This window comes from Rhipicephalus sanguineus, chromosome 4 (genome assembly GCF_013339695.2).
Source record: "Rhipicephalus sanguineus isolate Rsan-2018 chromosome 4, BIME_Rsan_1.4, whole genome shotgun sequence".
Classification (NCBI taxonomy): domain Eukaryota; kingdom Metazoa; phylum Arthropoda; class Arachnida; order Ixodida; family Ixodidae; genus Rhipicephalus; species Rhipicephalus sanguineus.
In genome coordinates this window covers 43,126,889-43,145,325 of record NC_051179.1, presented here as the reverse complement: position 1 = coordinate 43,145,325, position 18,437 = coordinate 43,126,889, and the positions used below count along the sequence as shown (strand labels likewise).

At 44.8% G+C, this 18,437-nt stretch overlaps 1 protein-coding gene and 1 long non-coding RNA gene across 2 annotated transcripts; one reads left to right on the top strand and one right to left on the bottom strand.

Annotated features, from left to right (window-relative positions):
• Positions 1–73: 73 nt before the first annotated feature.
• Positions 74–2,824, bottom strand: LOC119388748 (uncharacterized). The gene is made up of 4 exons (XR_005182818.1): positions 2,611–2,824; positions 2,021–2,129; positions 1,805–1,891; positions 74–365 (listed from the first exon to the last, which is right to left on the bottom strand). It is a non-coding gene; the product is annotated as an uncharacterized LOC119388748 (long non-coding RNA).
• Positions 2,825–3,158: 334 nt separating this feature from the next.
• LOC119389839 (uncharacterized) lies at positions 3,159–7,840 on the top strand. Its single transcript, XM_037657237.2, has 2 exons — positions 3,159–5,306; positions 7,334–7,840. The coding sequence occupies exon 1, from the start codon at positions 3,261–3,263 to the stop codon at positions 4,707–4,709; it is 1,449 nt and encodes a 482-aa protein (XP_037513165.1). The 5' UTR covers positions 3,159–3,260; the 3' UTR covers positions 4,710–5,306; positions 7,334–7,840.
• The last annotated feature ends 10,597 nt before the right edge of the window (positions 7,841–18,437 follow it).

Below are 18,437 nucleotides of genomic sequence, written 5' to 3'. Positions count from 1 at the left end.
CCTTGTTTCACACTACGTTAACTGGAGGGGTATGGTGATTTTAATACTTTATCAAGACCACATAAGCTGAAGCACCGACCAGTAAACACAAGTTTATTAGTTTGTCAAACTGGTGCCACTTCATGGTAGGACCTTAGATAATGGTCAGTCTTGAGCTCTCTCAAGTTGCCCTTTCCATGAATTTTACACCTTCATGAAGGTGCTGAACTACTTGGCTATGCATGAGTTAAAGATGTTCTTCAGTAATATACGGAGAAAATGGGCCCCCAAAAATGAAAGCCACGCATCCTTTGTCGTCACTGGGCCTGGAGGTTAGATCCACAGCAGGACTGTTATCTCATCGTTCTTGGGTGCATCTGCCTCATCTGAAAAATTCAGTAAACATTTTTGTTCATTATAGTTACCAACTTCAGATGTAGTCGAGGCTTTGACGGAAACCCACCTGGTCGGGAAGTAACATGATAGAATAAAAGCAGGACACTGACCATGAAATAAAATGCGGAAAAAGACGTTTCTGCTCCCCTGACGGGAGCCTTGTTCACAACCATGGTTCATGATTGTGAACCATGGTTGTGAACATGATTGTGAAAATGATTGTGAACAAGGCTCCCATTAGGGGAGCCGAAACGTCTTTTTCTGCATTTTATTTCATGGTCGGCGTCCTGCTTTTATTCTATCAACTTCAGATGTAGTGTTGCACATTTCCATGCGATATCTTGGCATATATCTGCCTACGGCTCATTCAGTATGCAATAAAAAAGATATTCAGTTCAGGTATTCAAATAGTTATCTTGTATGTATTACGTCAATGCTGTCAGTGAAGCATGTTTATATGAACCTGGGTACAATGAATTATGCATTATATCAAGCACGTAAAGCTCTATCAGCATTGTTCACGTGAAATGTACTTTCTACAGCAAAGTGTGCATTTGATATAATTGAACTTAGTGCCCCCTATTGATATACACCGACATACATCGACGTGCCCGGCCGCCGGAGCCGCATCGTTGCGGCGGCAGTTAAGAAAGAAAAATGTCTGCAGTTGTGCTCAATGTGAAAGCTGTAGGAAGTGCGGAGCAGTGATTCACCTGCCCTTCAGCGATGCTGGCGTTCATGGACAAGCACGTGCTGGCGTTCCAAACGTGCAGCCTGCTGCCGTACAAGGCAGGTAGGAAAACCATAATTTGTAATGCAGTGGCACCCTTTCGTCTCCTCTTCACCTAATGGCAAAATGCAAAGGCTAATGCAATTGAGCACAGCCTTCTGAGCTTCAGCATATCTTTTTGTGAACTCCTATGATCTAGACACAGTTAATTATAGTAAAAAGTTTCAAGCATACTTGGTAGACTGTCTCACAAGGTGCAGCTAAATGTTCAAAGGACTCTTAATTACTTCCCCTCACTGCCGTGATGTTTGACTGTAACACAGTTAATAATTTCCGACATTTTACATACGAACCATGATATTATTATGAGTCATACATTACTGGGCAACTTTAGATTGACACCGACTGCCTGTGGTTTTATAACACAGACATAAATCTAAGTACATATGTGTTCTTGCGTTTTGCCCCCATTTAAATGCGGCCACCTTGGCCAGGAATAGAAACCGTGTCGTTGAGATCAGCAGTGCCACATGATGTAAATAATGTACAGGCCTAGTGTTCAATTTCAGCATTATTGCAGTGCAGCTTACGTAACACAGTAGACAGCCAATGCCCGTGGGCAATCATAAGCACCCCTCCATGAGATGACTGGTAAACAATTCACAAATACAGCATCGCAAGCATGAGGTTCGAGATGACCTGAACTGTAGTAGATGTTCAAATGTTTCACTGTTCTTGCAAAGTGGACTTTTGGGGGTATAGTTATCCTGTCGTTGCATAGCAGTCCTGGAAAAACAAGCGATGACATATTGATAAGCTGATGTGTGAATGTGAAATTTCTGGAAAATAAACATATAAAGATGGAAAATTTCTGGAAAATTTGCAGCAGTTTGTTAAACGTACACGTAAACATACCTTATAATGCTTGTTGTATGACTTGTGGTAGCTTCTTCAGAAGGCGTGCCATGTAGATGGTGCCTTGCCAATTGTGTACAGATGTTTCCTTGTCTGATAGGCCAAGAGGCTATGGCAGAAAAAAAAAAAAATAAAGCAAGACTATTCGTGATTAAAATGCTGGTTTCTTTATCGCTCTCAACCGAAAGTACGCTCACAATTATGTGATACTGTTGTTGCACTAAATGTGCGTTAAAAATAACCTACAGTGGCACCGTGGAGGAATGAGTCCCCTAGCCTTGCTGCTCAAATGCGACTGGGCTAGTTACGAATATACATGCGGGGCGTTAGTAATGTGCTTGCCACCTTTTATCGCAGCGGCCTGATTTGTGTTATCAAGCAAATAAACTACCGGAATGAACTGCTATTGACTCAGCAACTCGCTCGCACGTGAAGCCACGTCGCAAAGAACGCACGTTTTCTCGGCGACAGACTACGACACGTTGAAAAATTTAATACTGCAGTGCGTCGATCGCCTCCGTGCGACACGCACACAGTCATTGGTAAAAAAAAAAAAAGATAGAAAACGGAAGCCACGGGTTTTTACTCACCGCTCCGCACATTTTCGGGCTTGAAAGGAGTGCTCATCCAGCGAAAGCTTCAACGCGGTCCCTTCTTTCCCCCGAAGTCAACTGAATTCGCTCCGAGAAGGCATTTCAACTAGTCAAAACAACAAGGCCGAAACCAAAGTCTGTCAGCCGGTAGCAGCACGAAATATTTTCAGTGAAACGAAACAGCGCGAGAATAATCCGAACGCACCACGAAACCGCCGTATATTTTGAATTAAGGATAAACAAAAACCATTACAAAAGATTGGTGACGAAATACCTAGAAAAGCCACTAGGCATAAACAGCAATTTGTTTTATTTAAGTGTAGCACTATACAAAAAAGTACTCTTCGGTTGTTAAGAATATTTTGAATTGAAATTTGGCCCCGACGAGGGCGCCCCACAGCCCCTAATTTGCTTGATTACAACCGTAATTACACCCGTCCGTTAAAAGTATAGTGCATGGTAGGGAACAGCAGCAAATCATCATCATCATCATCAGCGCAATAGCGCGAATGGCGGCCCCTATGAATAAACCAGAGCAAACCAGAGCTGGAACCACTGGAACCACGTGGCGGGAACACTGTAACTACCGTCCTACCGTACGTACCTCGAGTTCCTAGGGAAGACTTTAATCCCTGCGAGATCGAAAGATGTGGAAGTATGAGCTAATACACACGGATGAAAATTTCTACTATTTCAACCCCGAGACCGGCGAATCTAAGGTCACAAAAGCGATAACTTTTCGGAAAGTTAACGGCCGGGAAGAACTAGCTGCTTTTCACGCAAGGACCGAATTACAGAAACCTGAAGTGACCATCTTTGAAGTGAATGGAGAGTACCCGTACGGGGCGAAAATTCGTGCTCAGCTGAAAAGTCTTCGGGTAGACGGAGATCTGGCGACTGCTTTTTGCCACAAAACAATCGCCAAATTCACCCACAAGCTTTCGGAGGAGCTTAAGTTGGACGGCCATGAATTCCTAGCTGCGGGAGATGAGCTGAATCCTGCAAAGCTTTACGAGGCCAGAATTGTCCAGACGGGAGAATTCAAATACGACACAGGTGCAGTGGGCATGACCATGGACAGTGATGAGTCAATCGTATTTCTGCTATGCTACTTGCACGGCATGGCTCAGACCGCGCCCAATGCTAAAGGCTATTACCTACGTGAACTAGCCGAGAAGGCCGTGGACGTTTTGAAGGCGGAACCCTTTTACGCATCTAGCGACGACATCAAGACCACTCTTTTAGCTGCTCGGGCTGTGGCAGCAGATTTGGGCAATCACCCGTCATTTACCGCGCTTGTAGCGGCTTTGGACATGTTCTTCCTACTTGTCCCAACCCACAAGTACTCACGCATGAGGACGGCGACTGTGCATACCTTTTGTAAAGACTACACTTCGTTTAAAAACCTGCAGCATATGACCGAAATAAGTGGTATGAAACGCGAAGAATGGATGAAGTGGGCCTGGATACCAGAGGTCCAAAAGGAGCTTCGGCAGCTCACCGAAATCTCGGAGTTTTGTGAAGTCAAGAACTCTTATTTTCCTTACCTCCGCTCCTTCGAGATTCTGCCCAGGTCTCCGCTGGCCGTCTCGGAAGGTCCCGCGCTTCACACCTTCATACACGCGATCGGCATCCTCCGAGGTAACAAAAGATCCGCTTTTGCACGTATGGTCATGAAAAAAAGCCCGGAGCATATATTCAGGAATGCCCGCGTTTTTGTCGAGGCTACATCCACTCCTGCTGACGTCAACCCGTCGTCTCCCTCAGAGGAAGCAGCCGCTGCGTATCAAAAGCACCGTGAATCGCAAGAGAAGCTGACTCAAGCTGCAGCTTCAGTTGCTGGTGCCAGGCCCAAGGACACAGATCCTCAGAAATGGCTGGAATATGCTAGGTCCTTCAACAGTGGTGAAATCCCAGAGGCTGTGATTCGGGCGAAGTCTGTGCTGGAATCTCAAAAGGAGGTTCGCCCTGGTACAATTTTGGAGGCCATGAAACGTGACATAGAAGCTGTGGCCCATTCTCTAGACCCTCAGAGGAAGCGGCCATTTTCCTCAGAGGAAGCAGCTGCTGTGTACCAAAAGCACCGTAAATTGTAAGAGGAGCTGACCCAAGCAGTAGCACCAGTCGCCGCTGCCTGGCCCAAGGACGCAGACCCTCGGAAATGGCTGGACTTTGTAAATTCCTTCATGGGAAATCCTGGAGGCTGTGATTTGGGCGAAGTCTATGCTCGAATCTCAAAAGGAGGTTTGCCTTGGAGCAATTTTGGAGGCTGTGAAACATGACATAGAAGCTGTAGCCCGTTCTCTGAATATTGCACAGTAACCACCAGCCAACCTTGGTTCCTGGAGAAGCAGAGACTTCGTTTATGTTCTTTTGGACAAAGGTTGTCCCTACTATTTCTATTCATTTTGAAAAACACTAACACAACTCCAAATTTACGCGGGCTCAAAGTTGGAGCTCCTCTCAGAATGTCGTCTAAATCTAGTGCAGTTGCTCAGGGCAATGATAAGGACATCAGGATTGACCTCACTTTGATAAACGAAGAGTCTGATGTTGACAAAGAAAGTACTCATTGTGCAGATCTCTTGATTACCAGGGCGCTGACAATGTATTTGAAACAGTTTTGAGGAACCGTGCAGAAGAGTACCTCAAGCTTAGGCATGGTTCAGGTGGAACCAGCGATGTCGCAGATGGTAAGATGTCTACATTATTGTCCTGAGAGTGTGCATAAACGCATTATGTACTATAAGTATTGGGGACTTCTAGCTTGTACGTATACTTCTTTCCATTACCGAATGCCCGATGGAATCTGCACACGTGCGAACCTTTACGGGACGTAAACTACTTGCCGGATAGGCTTTACGTTTACGGCCCTATCTCACAAATCCACCTTCGTTCTTGGCTACTCGCGATATCCACTTTGCGGAGACTCCAGCCGCCGAGTCAAAATAAGCCGAAGTGCGAGCGTCACTTATGATCACCTTGTTTCAGCTGGATTACCAAGAATAGAGCAACCTAGTATACCAAATCCGTAAACGTGAGAGGCCTAAAGCCCCTGACAGGCTGGATAGGTGGCCCTATCTAGCAGGGCCAAGGTGAACTAGGCAAGCACAAAATTGTTATTGCAGAAACATTGGGCATTCTACTTCCATTGTAAATGCCTTGCAGCGGCATAATTATGAATGAGTTGCCTTTTTAATCACTTTTTCCCTCAAGAACACTAAACAAAAACAAACGTGTCCATGACTGTGGCTGCACGAAGCGTCGCAAGATGTCGACACTGTCGTCTGGTAACCCGGGATTGTGTACCCCTTTGTGTATACCGGGGTACTGCACATGCTAAAAACCTCTTATAATTTTGCCACAGCGGTAATTCAATGTTATCTAAATTAAATGTAGTTTAAATGCAGTTATCACCATTTAGTGGTTTGCGCAAATGTAAAGGTATACGTTTGCATACGTATGTAAACGTCTACGTATGGCGAGCTAAAACTTTTCTAAAACGTGTTCCGGTAACACGGTTAAAAAGTATGTGTACTGGCTAAAAGTCCCTAATTACTAATTCATATTCTGGTTTTACATTCATCCTTGACCAAAATAATTGACAGATACTGCCGTCAAAAATTGACGCCAGAAGATGCGTCTCCAGAGCACATTTAATGTAAAAAAAAACTTACGATTTTGGGCCATTGAAAGTATAAGAATGATACCAGGAGGTACCGTAGCCTATGGCCATCAAAGGTTGACTATAAAGCAATGAAAGTCATTCAGTGCTTCTCTGAAGACGCTGCCACATGCGATCAGTACTGACTTAGCTACATTGCGTTTGTGTATGCCACACGTGAGTGGGCTGTGCTGACAACTTCAACTCGTTGAAGGTAAGACTAAATTATTTTCTTTAAATTTTAATTTGTTCCCATTATTCAAGTGAAGCAAGGTAGTGATCGCCAAGAAGTGGCAACAACTCCTTCATTTATTTCTATTTGAATAAAAAAAAAGCACCAAACTATCTTGTTAAAGGATACAGCTGACTGGCTTATAGAACAACTTCATTATTGCAAGAGCTACAGCGGAGCTATATGAAACACCACTGTAGAATGCTTTGGATTATACTACAATGGAATGTCGTTACCAATTCTAAATGTACTAACGGTTAATTGTGGTTGTGATGCATCCCCAGCCGGCAGGAGTGCAGCAATACCTTTACAAATAAGCTTGAGAAAATTATGAATGCCTGATGGTGAGTAGAGATGAACACGCAAATACAACTTTATAACTTATGACAGATAACCATCTCAAGTTGTACTCCCCGTACAGGTTGTTTTAAAGTCACATTTGTGTTTCGAGCTTTCCAAACAAGTCTCTTATCATTTGGCTTCAGTTCACTGAACAACATGTGTCTTTTGTTGTTCTTGGTGCAGTGAGAGAACTCTGTAGTACATCGCTGACGCACTTCAGAACTTGACTGCACATGTGCCTCATCATGCCACTTGTTTTATCAAGAACACACAAAAGCAGGCGTATGTAACTTCGAAATACCGAATCAGCAGTACTGCTGTAATGTGCAAGGTATAGAATACAGATTTCATTGCATGAACTAAATTTTTTTTCTTTTATTCCATCCCAAACGGACCTTAGGTAGATATGTCAGGCTAGTTACTAACCTGACATATCTACCTAATACTAGTAGTATTGCTTGAATGCTTATTTTATTTTTCAGGGGAACACAACATTCCCGAGCACCACAACACTGCAACCGTGTCTTTCCATGTACAAAGAAGAGACGATACCAAAGCTGAAGTGGCCGCCCAGGTAGCTGCAAGGCAACTGCTGAAGCTGTCAAACAGTTGCGCCCTCAATGACATGTGGTGGTGCGAGCGTCGGTAGCCCTACCTCAACAGACAGCTGCAACAGCTCAAGCCCAGGCAGCCACCCAAGTTGCGTTTGGCTACGTAACCAATGCAGCAAGACATGCGGCCAGTCAAGCAACAACCAGCACTGTTTGGGAATGTTTTTTTTTACACACTCTTGCTGATGGGTGCTGGATATTCGCTGGCCCTTTTGCTGAAAACTGTCCACTAGATCGAGATTAACATTGCTTAGTTTACAGCATAAGAACTGCAGTAACTTGTTTGTATATGTCAAAGTGTATTCGTATAGTTACCTTTTTTCGTGTGTTTGTAGTGTTGGTTAGTTTCTCCTGCAAATAAAGTGAGTGCAACCTGAGCGCCATACTGGATTGAGTAGTGGTTCAGCCTATGACAAGATTTTGTGGAAGGTACATAGAATGCACCTGGAAGCGAATTTGAGGAAAAGGGCGAAGATGAGACATCTGCCTGATCGGCATGTGAGAACATTCGTGCCTGCACTATGTAAATGCTAAGTAATATGATAAATTGTGATTCATCCAACAAACAAACTGGCAATGTTAGTAACCTGTTGGGTGGCAAGATATCTGCCTCATTGGCATGGCTATGTAGACGTGAGCATTTAGGTACTAGTACAAGAAAGAAAAAAGATTAGTTTCTGGTTAGGCATTCACGCTTGACAAGAAGGAATTTGTGCATATGATACGTGTCGAAAAATTTAACCATAACATATTGACTTTCCCATGCCATAACAGTGTACACGCGAGCTGCCTAGATAGCCCATCTCGTGCTACACTATTGCAAGAAGAAACGAACCATCTTATTTAGGAATACAGTTGACTGGTCGATAGAATGAATTAATGAAACCTTTATTTCACTGAAGGGGTTGGCTCTGTGCCGCAGATGGGGATTAGGTAGGAAATGGGTCGGGGATGTGGGATTGTTGTGTGAACGGGTGCATGCAAGAAACTTTTACTTATCAGTATTTATTATTCCAACTTGTGTAGAGAATCCTAGTCCTATTTGGTAACGTTCAATTCACTCCGTCTTGCAGGCAACAGTCAAATTTTCCTACACTACTTTAAACAGGCCACTTTGACTAGCATATTTCGCGATGGCTCTTTGTGCCACATGGTTCGACTCTATCTCATTTCTTATAAGGTGTTTATGTCACAGTGCAGTAGGTGATGTATGTTGGATCTTCCTTATGAGAAAGCCGAGGAACTCGAAAAGAGGCGGTGTAAATCTGCTCTGCGTAATACCCGGCAAATGTGCGTATCGAGAAGTGTTTGGAATTGCTTGCGCGTCTGGCTCCGATCCATTGGTCAAGTACGTGCTTGTATGCGGCATTGGCCGTAACCTTGTTCGGAAACTTGTTTGCGTGTTAGCCCGCACTTGTCACTTAACAGGGGTGAGGGCGTAGCTTCGTAAAGTCGCCGTTCATTTTGCTGTGAATGCATGTAGTGCATCAGTGCTCTCCTAGGAGAGTCTTCACCTCAAATCTTTTGGTAGAGACCTAGGTTCACCAGGTTTGGAAGAAACTTGGCTGTGGGATGTTGCACATGTGATGCAGCCCACCTGCTTCTGCGGTGACCTCGCGAACAGCTGCGTTTCCCCCACTTTTGCCAGTGTGTCCCGGTGTCCACAGAATTTCTGTATTGATCCTGCGTTCTTGTAATTTCTTTTAACTTTCTTTCCTCATGTCGTTTGCCACCGCACCTTCAGTCATTGGTGCTGTCAGCAAGGCCACTGCATGATTCATACGAATCTATAAGGACGCAAAAGCTATTTCGAAAAGTCTAACTTGCAGTGTTCCCAGTATAATAAAGAGCGGAGACACTGCCTCGACAAGAGAAACTGTGATGCGAGACAGTATAGAATTGTAAGCCTAGCCAGCGCGAACAGCTTTCAGTATGAGCCACTCCTGCGTAGCGCTTACGATGACTGTGTAGCTCTTCAGGGTGCACTTCTTCATCACACCAGCAACAACTGAAATTATGCTAGCCACTCTACATAGAGCCAGCGACTCTGGGTGCCGGGGTGTACTACTAGGACATTGGCAAGTGTGATAGCCATTGCGGAGGGGTGCAGATGTGCTAACTCAGGCCATGCTGGCTCTTCCATGTCTGAATATTGCATGTACAGTCGCGCTCAATATGACTTGCAACGCGGGAGCGCGTGGTCTCACGAGTTCAGTGATGGCGCATGGCTTCAACTTGCTTTATTTCTGTAACTTAATATTATTTTCTTATTTGGGAACATCCCCCAGTGAGAGAACAGCGCTAGGTTGTAGAAACAATGGCTAGTGGAAGGAATGTGAAATCTTTAAACTCGTGAGGCCATGCACTCCCGTGTTGTAAGTCATATTGAGCACGACTATACGTAGGTGCAAATGGTGTTTGGCAAGTGTGGTGTAGTGGTTTGGGTTCTATTTTGGGAACTGGTTCTCCTGCCCCCAGGGGGCGCACTTCGATTGTATATATTCCACTGTACATATTGTTACTACATACGTGATTTGGGTATGAGCATCTGTGTAGTGGGGAACAGGGTGGTTAGAGTAGAAGAGGACGTTCGGCTAGTGAGAGAGGCCTCCGGTACGCGTCTTGGCAACACCTTCGCGTCTACCGGTACGTCGCAGCTCAATAAAACCTTTCGTAGACGTAACAGAGTGGTGGAGGTGCGGGGTACAGCACAACGTACCACGGAGCTACAGCTGCCTGAACTTTGCCAGAGCCGTCGTCTCGCCGGTCTGCCACCGACAACATTCGTCATGGCCCAGAGAGGCGCAGGTCAAGGCTCATCAACCTCCACCACTCTGTTACGTCTACGAAAGGTTTTATTGAGCTGCGACGTACCGGTAGGCGCGAAGGTGTTGCCAAGACGCGTACCGGAGGCCTCTCTCACTAGCCGAACGTCCTCTTCTACTCTAACCACCCTGTTCCCCACTACACAGATGCTCATACCCAAATCACGTATGTAGTAACAATATTAAACTAGAGCGTTCGGTCCTCCACTCGGCACCCTGCCGCCTGCCTTTCGTCTGCTTCGGGGCCGCCGTTCCGGTGTGCACCCGGCGTTCCGTCGACGTGGCGTCTTAGGCACCCACGTCGATACCACAGTAAGCTTTTGGTAAACATTCGCCTAAGAAAACTCATAGGTGAAAGCCATCTTTTTTTACAGCGAAGCTATTAAAGCCAGCCGGGCTTGAAAGTTCCTTATTTGTGTTCGCAGCATAGCAAAGCGGGTATATGCCACAGACATTGGGCAGGTCCCACTTCTCGCCTCCAGTGGGTGCGTGCCAAGAGATGCTTTCAGAGCGTAGCCATGTATAGTATAGCAAGGGCGCGGGAAAAGGAAGTGTTTGAGGAGGAGTTTTGTGAGGGTGAAAAGGAGAGGAAAGAGGGTGGGAAAGGAAAATGAGGAGAGGGTAATTTTTGTGTGCATGGCAGACTCGGTGTTTGCGTAAGTTTGATGCATTGTGGTTTCCTCAGAACGATTGGAATTCTGGGCTTATTCCCATAGGATACAACCAACACCCCTAATACATTGTGGAGCATTTGGCTGCATTGCTGCACTTTGGTGCCCCTTTGAGGAGTAAAATGTCTTAGCAGATGGAGCAGCATTCGTCATTTAGCGTTACTCTTTCTATGGCTAAACCTGGCGAGTGAATGCTCTTCTGGTTGATGCAGATGAGGGGCGCTTTTGGAACTTGCCCGACACTGTTAATGTTATCCTTCCAGACCTCCTCGCATGTTACGTCGCATAATATCAAATTACTGGGATAGCTACTTGGATGCCTTGCGCCATTTTGTCTATATTCCACGTGAAAAAAAAAAAAAAACAATCCTTAAAAACATGAAGAGTCAAAAGGCTAAATTGGCAGCTATTTTTGAGGACAGCCACTGGAACTGTATTCTGTATGATCTCCTAAAAAGTGGCGCATACAAATCTTGAGCACCAGCTGCATTTATTTCACATGTATAAGCCACTGACGTTGCTGCCACACGTTCCGTGGAGCAGGCCGTTGTGGGAATCGCACGCATCGCCACCCGATAATGACGTGTGCTGCGCAGTAGGGGTGCGCGCGTCCCGCAGATCCCCTATAAAAGCGTCAGCCGACACGATGCGCAGGGAGTTGGTGACAGACTGGCGGGGTGCGTGCGCACGTGTGGTGGACGGCTGGCGCAGCGAGGGCTGAACGGTTGATGGCATGTGTGGTGGCCACGGGGACTTTTATTTGTTAAATTAAGTTTTCATCGCTTCTCGCACTAATAATTTTTTTTTTAGTTGTGAGGCAGCGCTGCATTCTGTCATTGGGCCAGACGACGACAACGCCCCACACCGTCCACATCACTGTTACTGGTGCCGCTTTAGTGCTGCCACGGGCGGCCACACCAACGTTCCTTTAAGCCCTGCTTGGGCTCCCTGAGCTGCTTGTTCGGCTGCACTCTTTACAGCTGCTACGGCAGCCTCGTGTCCATCCGTGTGCGTTGCCGCGGCTGGGCTACTGCAGTATGTCGCCACGGCCTGCGACGACTTCAGCAGCCTGAACGTGCCTGAACTGCTTCTTGTGCAGCTATGTCCATGGCTGTCACAGCTGCCATCTCTCTCTAAATCTTCCTTGTCGTTGGCCAGAAGTGCATTGTGATGGCGTCCTCAGTGTCTGGGTGCTCCTCCTCTCCTAAAAAACAGAAAATTTTGGAGGAGAATTTAAGGGCTCGTTTTTTCTTTGTTATACACCACCTTACAATTGAGCCAAGGAAAGTATAGGGGACGTCATTTATAGAAATTATGATAAAAATGTGAAGAAATTAAAGTGGACGGAAAGACACCTTGCCGCCGGCAGGGACTGAACCTGCAACCTAGCAACTAGTGGCGCCGACTAACACTCCCAGGTTTATATGCACAAATTGACGGGAGGATGACAACCATCGTAGCTCAATCCGCCTCTTTCATTTTACTGTGCTGCCTTCTGCCGTTTTGGTAGGGGCCGGGCCAATCGGTATTGCCAGAAGCAAAGCCTCCGAGATTATGAGACGTTTTGCGACTTTTCCGCTAGGGGAGAGCGCATGCGCGGGGGTGTCGTGAAAAAGGCAGATTGGTAAAGCATCAAACGCATCATACGAAGATTGCAGGTTTGGTCCCTGCCGGCCTATAATTTCCTTGGCTTGATTGTCTGTTGGTTCTCATTACAGTAAACATTTTTGTTCAACATGGCACAAAGCAACTTCGAATATGAAAATTGGAAAGAGAAAAAGAAGACTGCACTTTTTTTTGACAGCTTCAATAGTTTTACTTGAGGGACGTGTTATTAACACCATAGTAAAGTCCTTTTTTTTAGTTTGTGTAATGTTTACTTAATTTCCCCATTACGTGTTTTTGTATATTTGTATTCGTGATGTTCCATGCACTATGAACAGTTATAAGCAACATCTCAATGACCATACAAAACTCCAGCACTTTGATCTGGTTGTGGATCTTTTGCTTGGCTTTCTGCTTTGTCACTGCGGCATTGCTGAACAGTGGCAAAACACACTGATGTTTCAGTTAACACTTATCATAACTGTGTCAGTACACTTGCCCATAAAATGTGAAGGCATAATTCTCAGAGTCGGTGCTGATCATGTAGTATTTCTTCGAATGTATGTAATAAATGTCACTTCATTGCTACCTAGTATGTTTAATTATATAAGGGAAGCTATTATCAGCAGTTGAGGCCAGCTGAGAGTAGCGCTATGGCCCGTCCCCTTTCTTGCGTCTTGTCGCGCTAAAAGTTGCTATGTCATCGATAATCTTATCACAGAAGTTGAGGATCCGATTCTCAGAGCAGGTACAATGCACAGGACTCCTGCCAACAGACATAATGGATGCAAACTTCATTGCAACACAGACGTAATCACCAATCGAAGCTAGTGTGGGTCCTACATTGGTCAACTAAGATCGCATTACTATTCTCTGTGCAAGTAATCTCCATGTTTTCCAAGTAAATCCTTTTTGTTCAATCACTACTCTTCAAAAGCTTGCAAGTTGCCTGGCAAAACCATCGCTTATTGTTTGGTTCCGCTTACATTAGAAAGGTGTACTGCAGGTCTTCCTGGTTTTAAAGCCAAAAGGCCAGAATGAAACGCTAGGGCCTCACCTGCAGAGACTCGGCCATGTTGCACAGGAACTCATGGCCACGATGCTCTTCCAGTGATAGAGGTGTTTAAAGAAGGTTGCCGAACCTTCCGACCTTCGGCATCAGTTTTCCACATTTTCTTGGGGTCCCTTGAAGTTCGTTCAAATGACGCTTCACTGTATTAAGTTTTGATAACTTTCAAAAAAGCAATTGTGAGAAAATGGCTCTTTTACTTTTAAAACAGAAAGTGCTCACAACATAAAGCAATGACTATATGCTACAAAATCATTCCTAGTTGGGAAATTGGAAATCAGAACTTGTAAAAATGGCAGGAAATGAATATATTTAGCCAATCTAGCCATATTTATTATAGAAAATATATACGTGCAGAAAGAATGATGGACAACAACATGTCAACAAACCCACGCAATTGTAATGATGCACTGCTTTTGGCAGCATTTCTAAATGGCTTTGAGGGTGCCAACCCACTGTTTTGGTCCACACAGTGTGAATTATTTTTTACTAATGAAGTGAAAAAAAAGAGCTTCTTTTTGGTCGATTTACCCAACCTTACATCCTTAAAAGGGCCTCTGACACCAAATTTACAAACTCAGGATACACCGGTGCTGTATGGATACTCTGTTGGGGATGCATCACAACCACATTTAACCGTTAGTGGTACATTTAGGATGGGTACATATGAATACGTTGCTATAGTGTAATTACAGCCTTCTCCAGCAGTGCTTATATAGCTCTGCTGAAGCTTTTGCAATAATCCAATCATTCTATAAACCAGTTAACTGTATTCCTTATTGTGAGAGTTTGATTATTGTAACAGTATTATACTTTGCATGGTACAAATTAAGCTTTTGTCTGTGAGGGAAATGGTCCTCAGACACATCTTGTGTACACTTTCATGCAATGGGAGTGTCACTTTGTGATGGGTCTTTCGATATGTGCAGTTGAAAAAAAAGGTTATTTTGGTCAACGATAAATGTAATAGCAGAATCTGTATTTAACTTTCACAGTACTTAATGCCTACGTGCACATTCTTTCATGAAACCAATGTAGATACCGTATACCACCAGTCGTGTCCGAAGTGGCTCCATGACCGTGTCGCATCCTGAAATACGCAGCAGCTGTCGTCCTGTTCATGCTGGCTGTTGCGTTGCGCTCGTCCACATACTCCAGGCTGATCTTCAGAATGAGGGCTTTGTTTAGCATCTGTGCTCTGTTAAATGACAAACATTTAAGGCTCCAATTCCTGAATTAAACAAGGCAACCACAGAAGCAAGGAACTGCAGAATTAAGAAATGACAGTTGTCACAAAGAGGTGCACAATAGCTCGTGGGTGGTCATAGTTCTTGTCCACTTGTCTGACAAGGTCGCCAGTACTCTTTCTCTAGTAGTATTTCACTGTAAGCTAGAGTATGGAAAAAAAGGTCATTTATGCATTCTCCCAAGATGACTCGAAGGCGAAAGCCATCGTCATCACCAGAGCTTGAGAGGTCATGCAAGATCTTGTGCCACACAATGGGTTGTCTAGGCCAGCATCATCATTGATGCTCGTTACACACTTCACATGATGCGGCATTTGATGCAACTATCTGTTAACGTGACTCCTTGCCCAACAAGACCACTGCATAGGGTCTTTTTCCCAAGCAGTTTCAAGTACTAGTGTGGCTCTGCAGTAAAATACTTGACTGCCCAAACCCCAATTTTTAATAGGAAATGTTTATTAAGGCCATGTGAGCTTCTGCACTGTATGCCGCATTTTTCAAGGCCAGCATCTGATGAGGCACTTAAGCTTGTTGCCTTAAAGGAGAGCCTCAGTTTTGTAGGCACGAGGCTTACACATACACTGGTGACATCCACTCCTACTATCATGTCATTATGCGAACAAAAAAGTGGACGGTCCAAGTGTTTGCGCACTTCCTTGACATGACCTGCTGCCTTGGGGGGATTGAGTACAAAAGGCTTTGTGAACAAAGTTTTACCCCAAAGGAGCAAAGCCTTGACCTCCTGGAGTTTAAGATTGACATAGCCGTTTCATTAACTAACGCTGTAATGCACTGATCCAATAGATTAAGGAATCGTGAAGCCGAAAGGGATGATGAAGAGGTGGAACCAAGTGAAACACAGAGGTGCAAAATCGCTCTTTTGCCTCCTGATGACGTCAGGTGGAACATGATTGGGCACTTTCCGGAGCACCAAAAGCTGGGATCATGCAGCAGATTCCGAAATCCGAGCTGCAGTGCTGAAGCATTTACTGGATAGATGAAGCGGCAAGTGGAGCAGCAGCTTAGTCAACTATTTAACATATAGTACATGTTAATTAGTTGTATGAGCAGTTGCAATGAAGGAATGGAACGCTCACTATGGCTCTGTTTACTGAATTTACTCCAGAATCTTGTGGATGGTATTCCGTATAAGCCGTCTTTTTTTCTTCTTTCTTTCTTTTCTTTTGAGAATAATGCATTGCTTTATCATTTTTCGGCTGAAATCCCAACGGATTATTTTCATACCTTTAATGCGATATCGGCTTTCACTGTAACTAAATAATATGGCTCCAAAAATAGAAGGTAAGCAACAGCGCAAACACAGGGACATATGAAGAAACGAACAACACACCGTGCTGCTGAGTGCTCCTGTTGTTCATTTCTTCTGTTCCTGTGTTGCTCTTTTTCACCTTCTACCGTGATCCAAATTCAACTGCTCCTATTTACAGTCATAATTCTCCGAAAATATACTTAATGGTTATCCCACAGCTCTTAAGTAATATTCTCAAGGCATGGAGACAATGTGTAGGATGGCCGCAGCCATGCGAATTCTGCAGCTGCAATGTGGAGAAATAGTTGAAAGAAAACTGCGACACTGCCGAATTAAAAGGCCATACAAACCTTTGATTGTCATGCATGCCTATTCATAATTCTTTTTTAACTTGCTTTGGGTAGTACGATTTTTAGATGATGCTTATCATTTTCCTGTTCCCATGAATATCACTTAAGCCAGACTTCATAGATGGAAAGATATACTAACACTGAGAATCATTGTTACGTGTGACAAACAAGATTCAGATTACGTGCTACACGACGAAGCTATGCCTAATGCAGCAACAGTAAATGTTTCAGCATCCAAGAAGAGCCCAGATGGGACCGCCATCTCATGGCGTCTTGTTTGGGAGCCCTTTATAGATCATTCTAGCGCATCCTTCCCCATCATCGGAACAGCGACATCCTTTAGAGTACACCCATATGACCGTCTTGGGTTCTGAGAAATTAGTAAGGGTGGATTCATTAAATAGGAGTGAACATGCTTACGCCGGTGTGCCCACTGTTGTCATTCAGGCTCCGGACGAAGTGGGCGGAGAACTTAAAGTCACTCCTCAGGCGTTCGACGACTCGCGCCTTTTTACCCATTGGGAAGGTACTGGCTGGCTTTCCGCTACATCAAGATAACATCACAGAAGCAGTTAATGGTACATGTGAATCAACAAGCATTACAGCCACATAGCGTATATCTAACATATATCGTATATCTAATGCACAGGGTGTTTCAAGAAATGTGTCCAGTATTTTTTAAAAATCACAGAAAGGAGGTATCTGCGTGCTACCTGCGGCGTTACCTTTACTGTGGGGGAGGGCATTTTGAGATGCGTACAAACATTATTTGCGGCAGTAATTATAGAAATGAGGAAAATTAACTTTTTAACCAGTGGAACTAAGTGGTCGAGTCAAATGGGCGAATGAAAGCCCTTCCTGAAAATAGCCCATAGCCGCTTTGAAATTTTTGAAAGGCGGCCACTGGTAATCACCGCGGAGCGTTGGAATCTGGCTTATTTTGCTGTCGATACCGAAACCTACGCACCCAAAAGCGCGTCTGCCATTCACTGCGGAAACGCCCTCAGTGACGACACTGTTTCCCTCGCACGGGGAAGGGGGGGGGGGATAGAGGAGGATAAGCGTTGCCACGAAACGAAGTATCTAGATCAACGGATGATAACGGCGCTCGCTTATCCTCCTCCCCCCTCCCCGTGCGAGGGAAACAGTGTCGTCACGGAGGGCGTTTCCGCAGTGAAGGGCAGACGCGCTTTTTGGTGCATAGGTTTCGGTATCGCCAGCAAAATGAGCCAGATTTAATCGCTCCGCGTGATTACCAGTGGTCGCCTTTCAGAAATTTCAAAGCGGCTATGGGCTATTCTCAGGAAGGGCTTTCATTCGCCCATTTGACTCGACCACTTAGTTCCACTGGTTAAAAAGTTAATTTTCTTAATTTCTATAATTACTGCCGTAATTAATGTTTGTACGCATCTCAAAATGCCCTCTCCCACAGTAAAGGTAACGCCGCAGATAGCACGCAGATGCCTCCTTTCTGTGATTTTAGTGACGAAGCTCCTTATAGCGGCACCCGTTCGTCCCTCGTAGCGTAGTATGTAACCAGTCTTACGCTTTGACCTGCAAGGTGGTGCCGGTGGGAGATTTTTCCTGTGCGTTGTTGAACAATAAAAAATTCGCAGCGTTAGCTAAAAGCCGACTTCTTCTGTCTCTCATTCCCATTAGCAGCCATTCTTTACCTCCAAGGTAGTGCCTGGTGAGATTTCTCCTGTGCGTGATTAAACAATAAAAATTTTGTTCAAAACGCCGTTGATTGATGAAATAAACCAACGAAAGACGCCAGATGTTTTGTAAAAGCAAAACGAAAGAACGCCAGATGTTTCTAAAGCAAAACGAAAAGACGCCAGCTGCTTAACGAAAGACGCCAGATGTTTTCTAAGCAATGGTTTTCTAAACAATGAAAATTGACAGCGTACATGTAAAATTAAAGTGCGCTGCAAGTCG

Excerpts from the sequence above, each read along its gene's own strand:
- LOC119389839 (XM_037657237.2), top strand. The coding sequence starts at position 3,261 with ATGTGGAAGTATGAGCTAATACACACGGATGAAAATTTCTACTATTTC.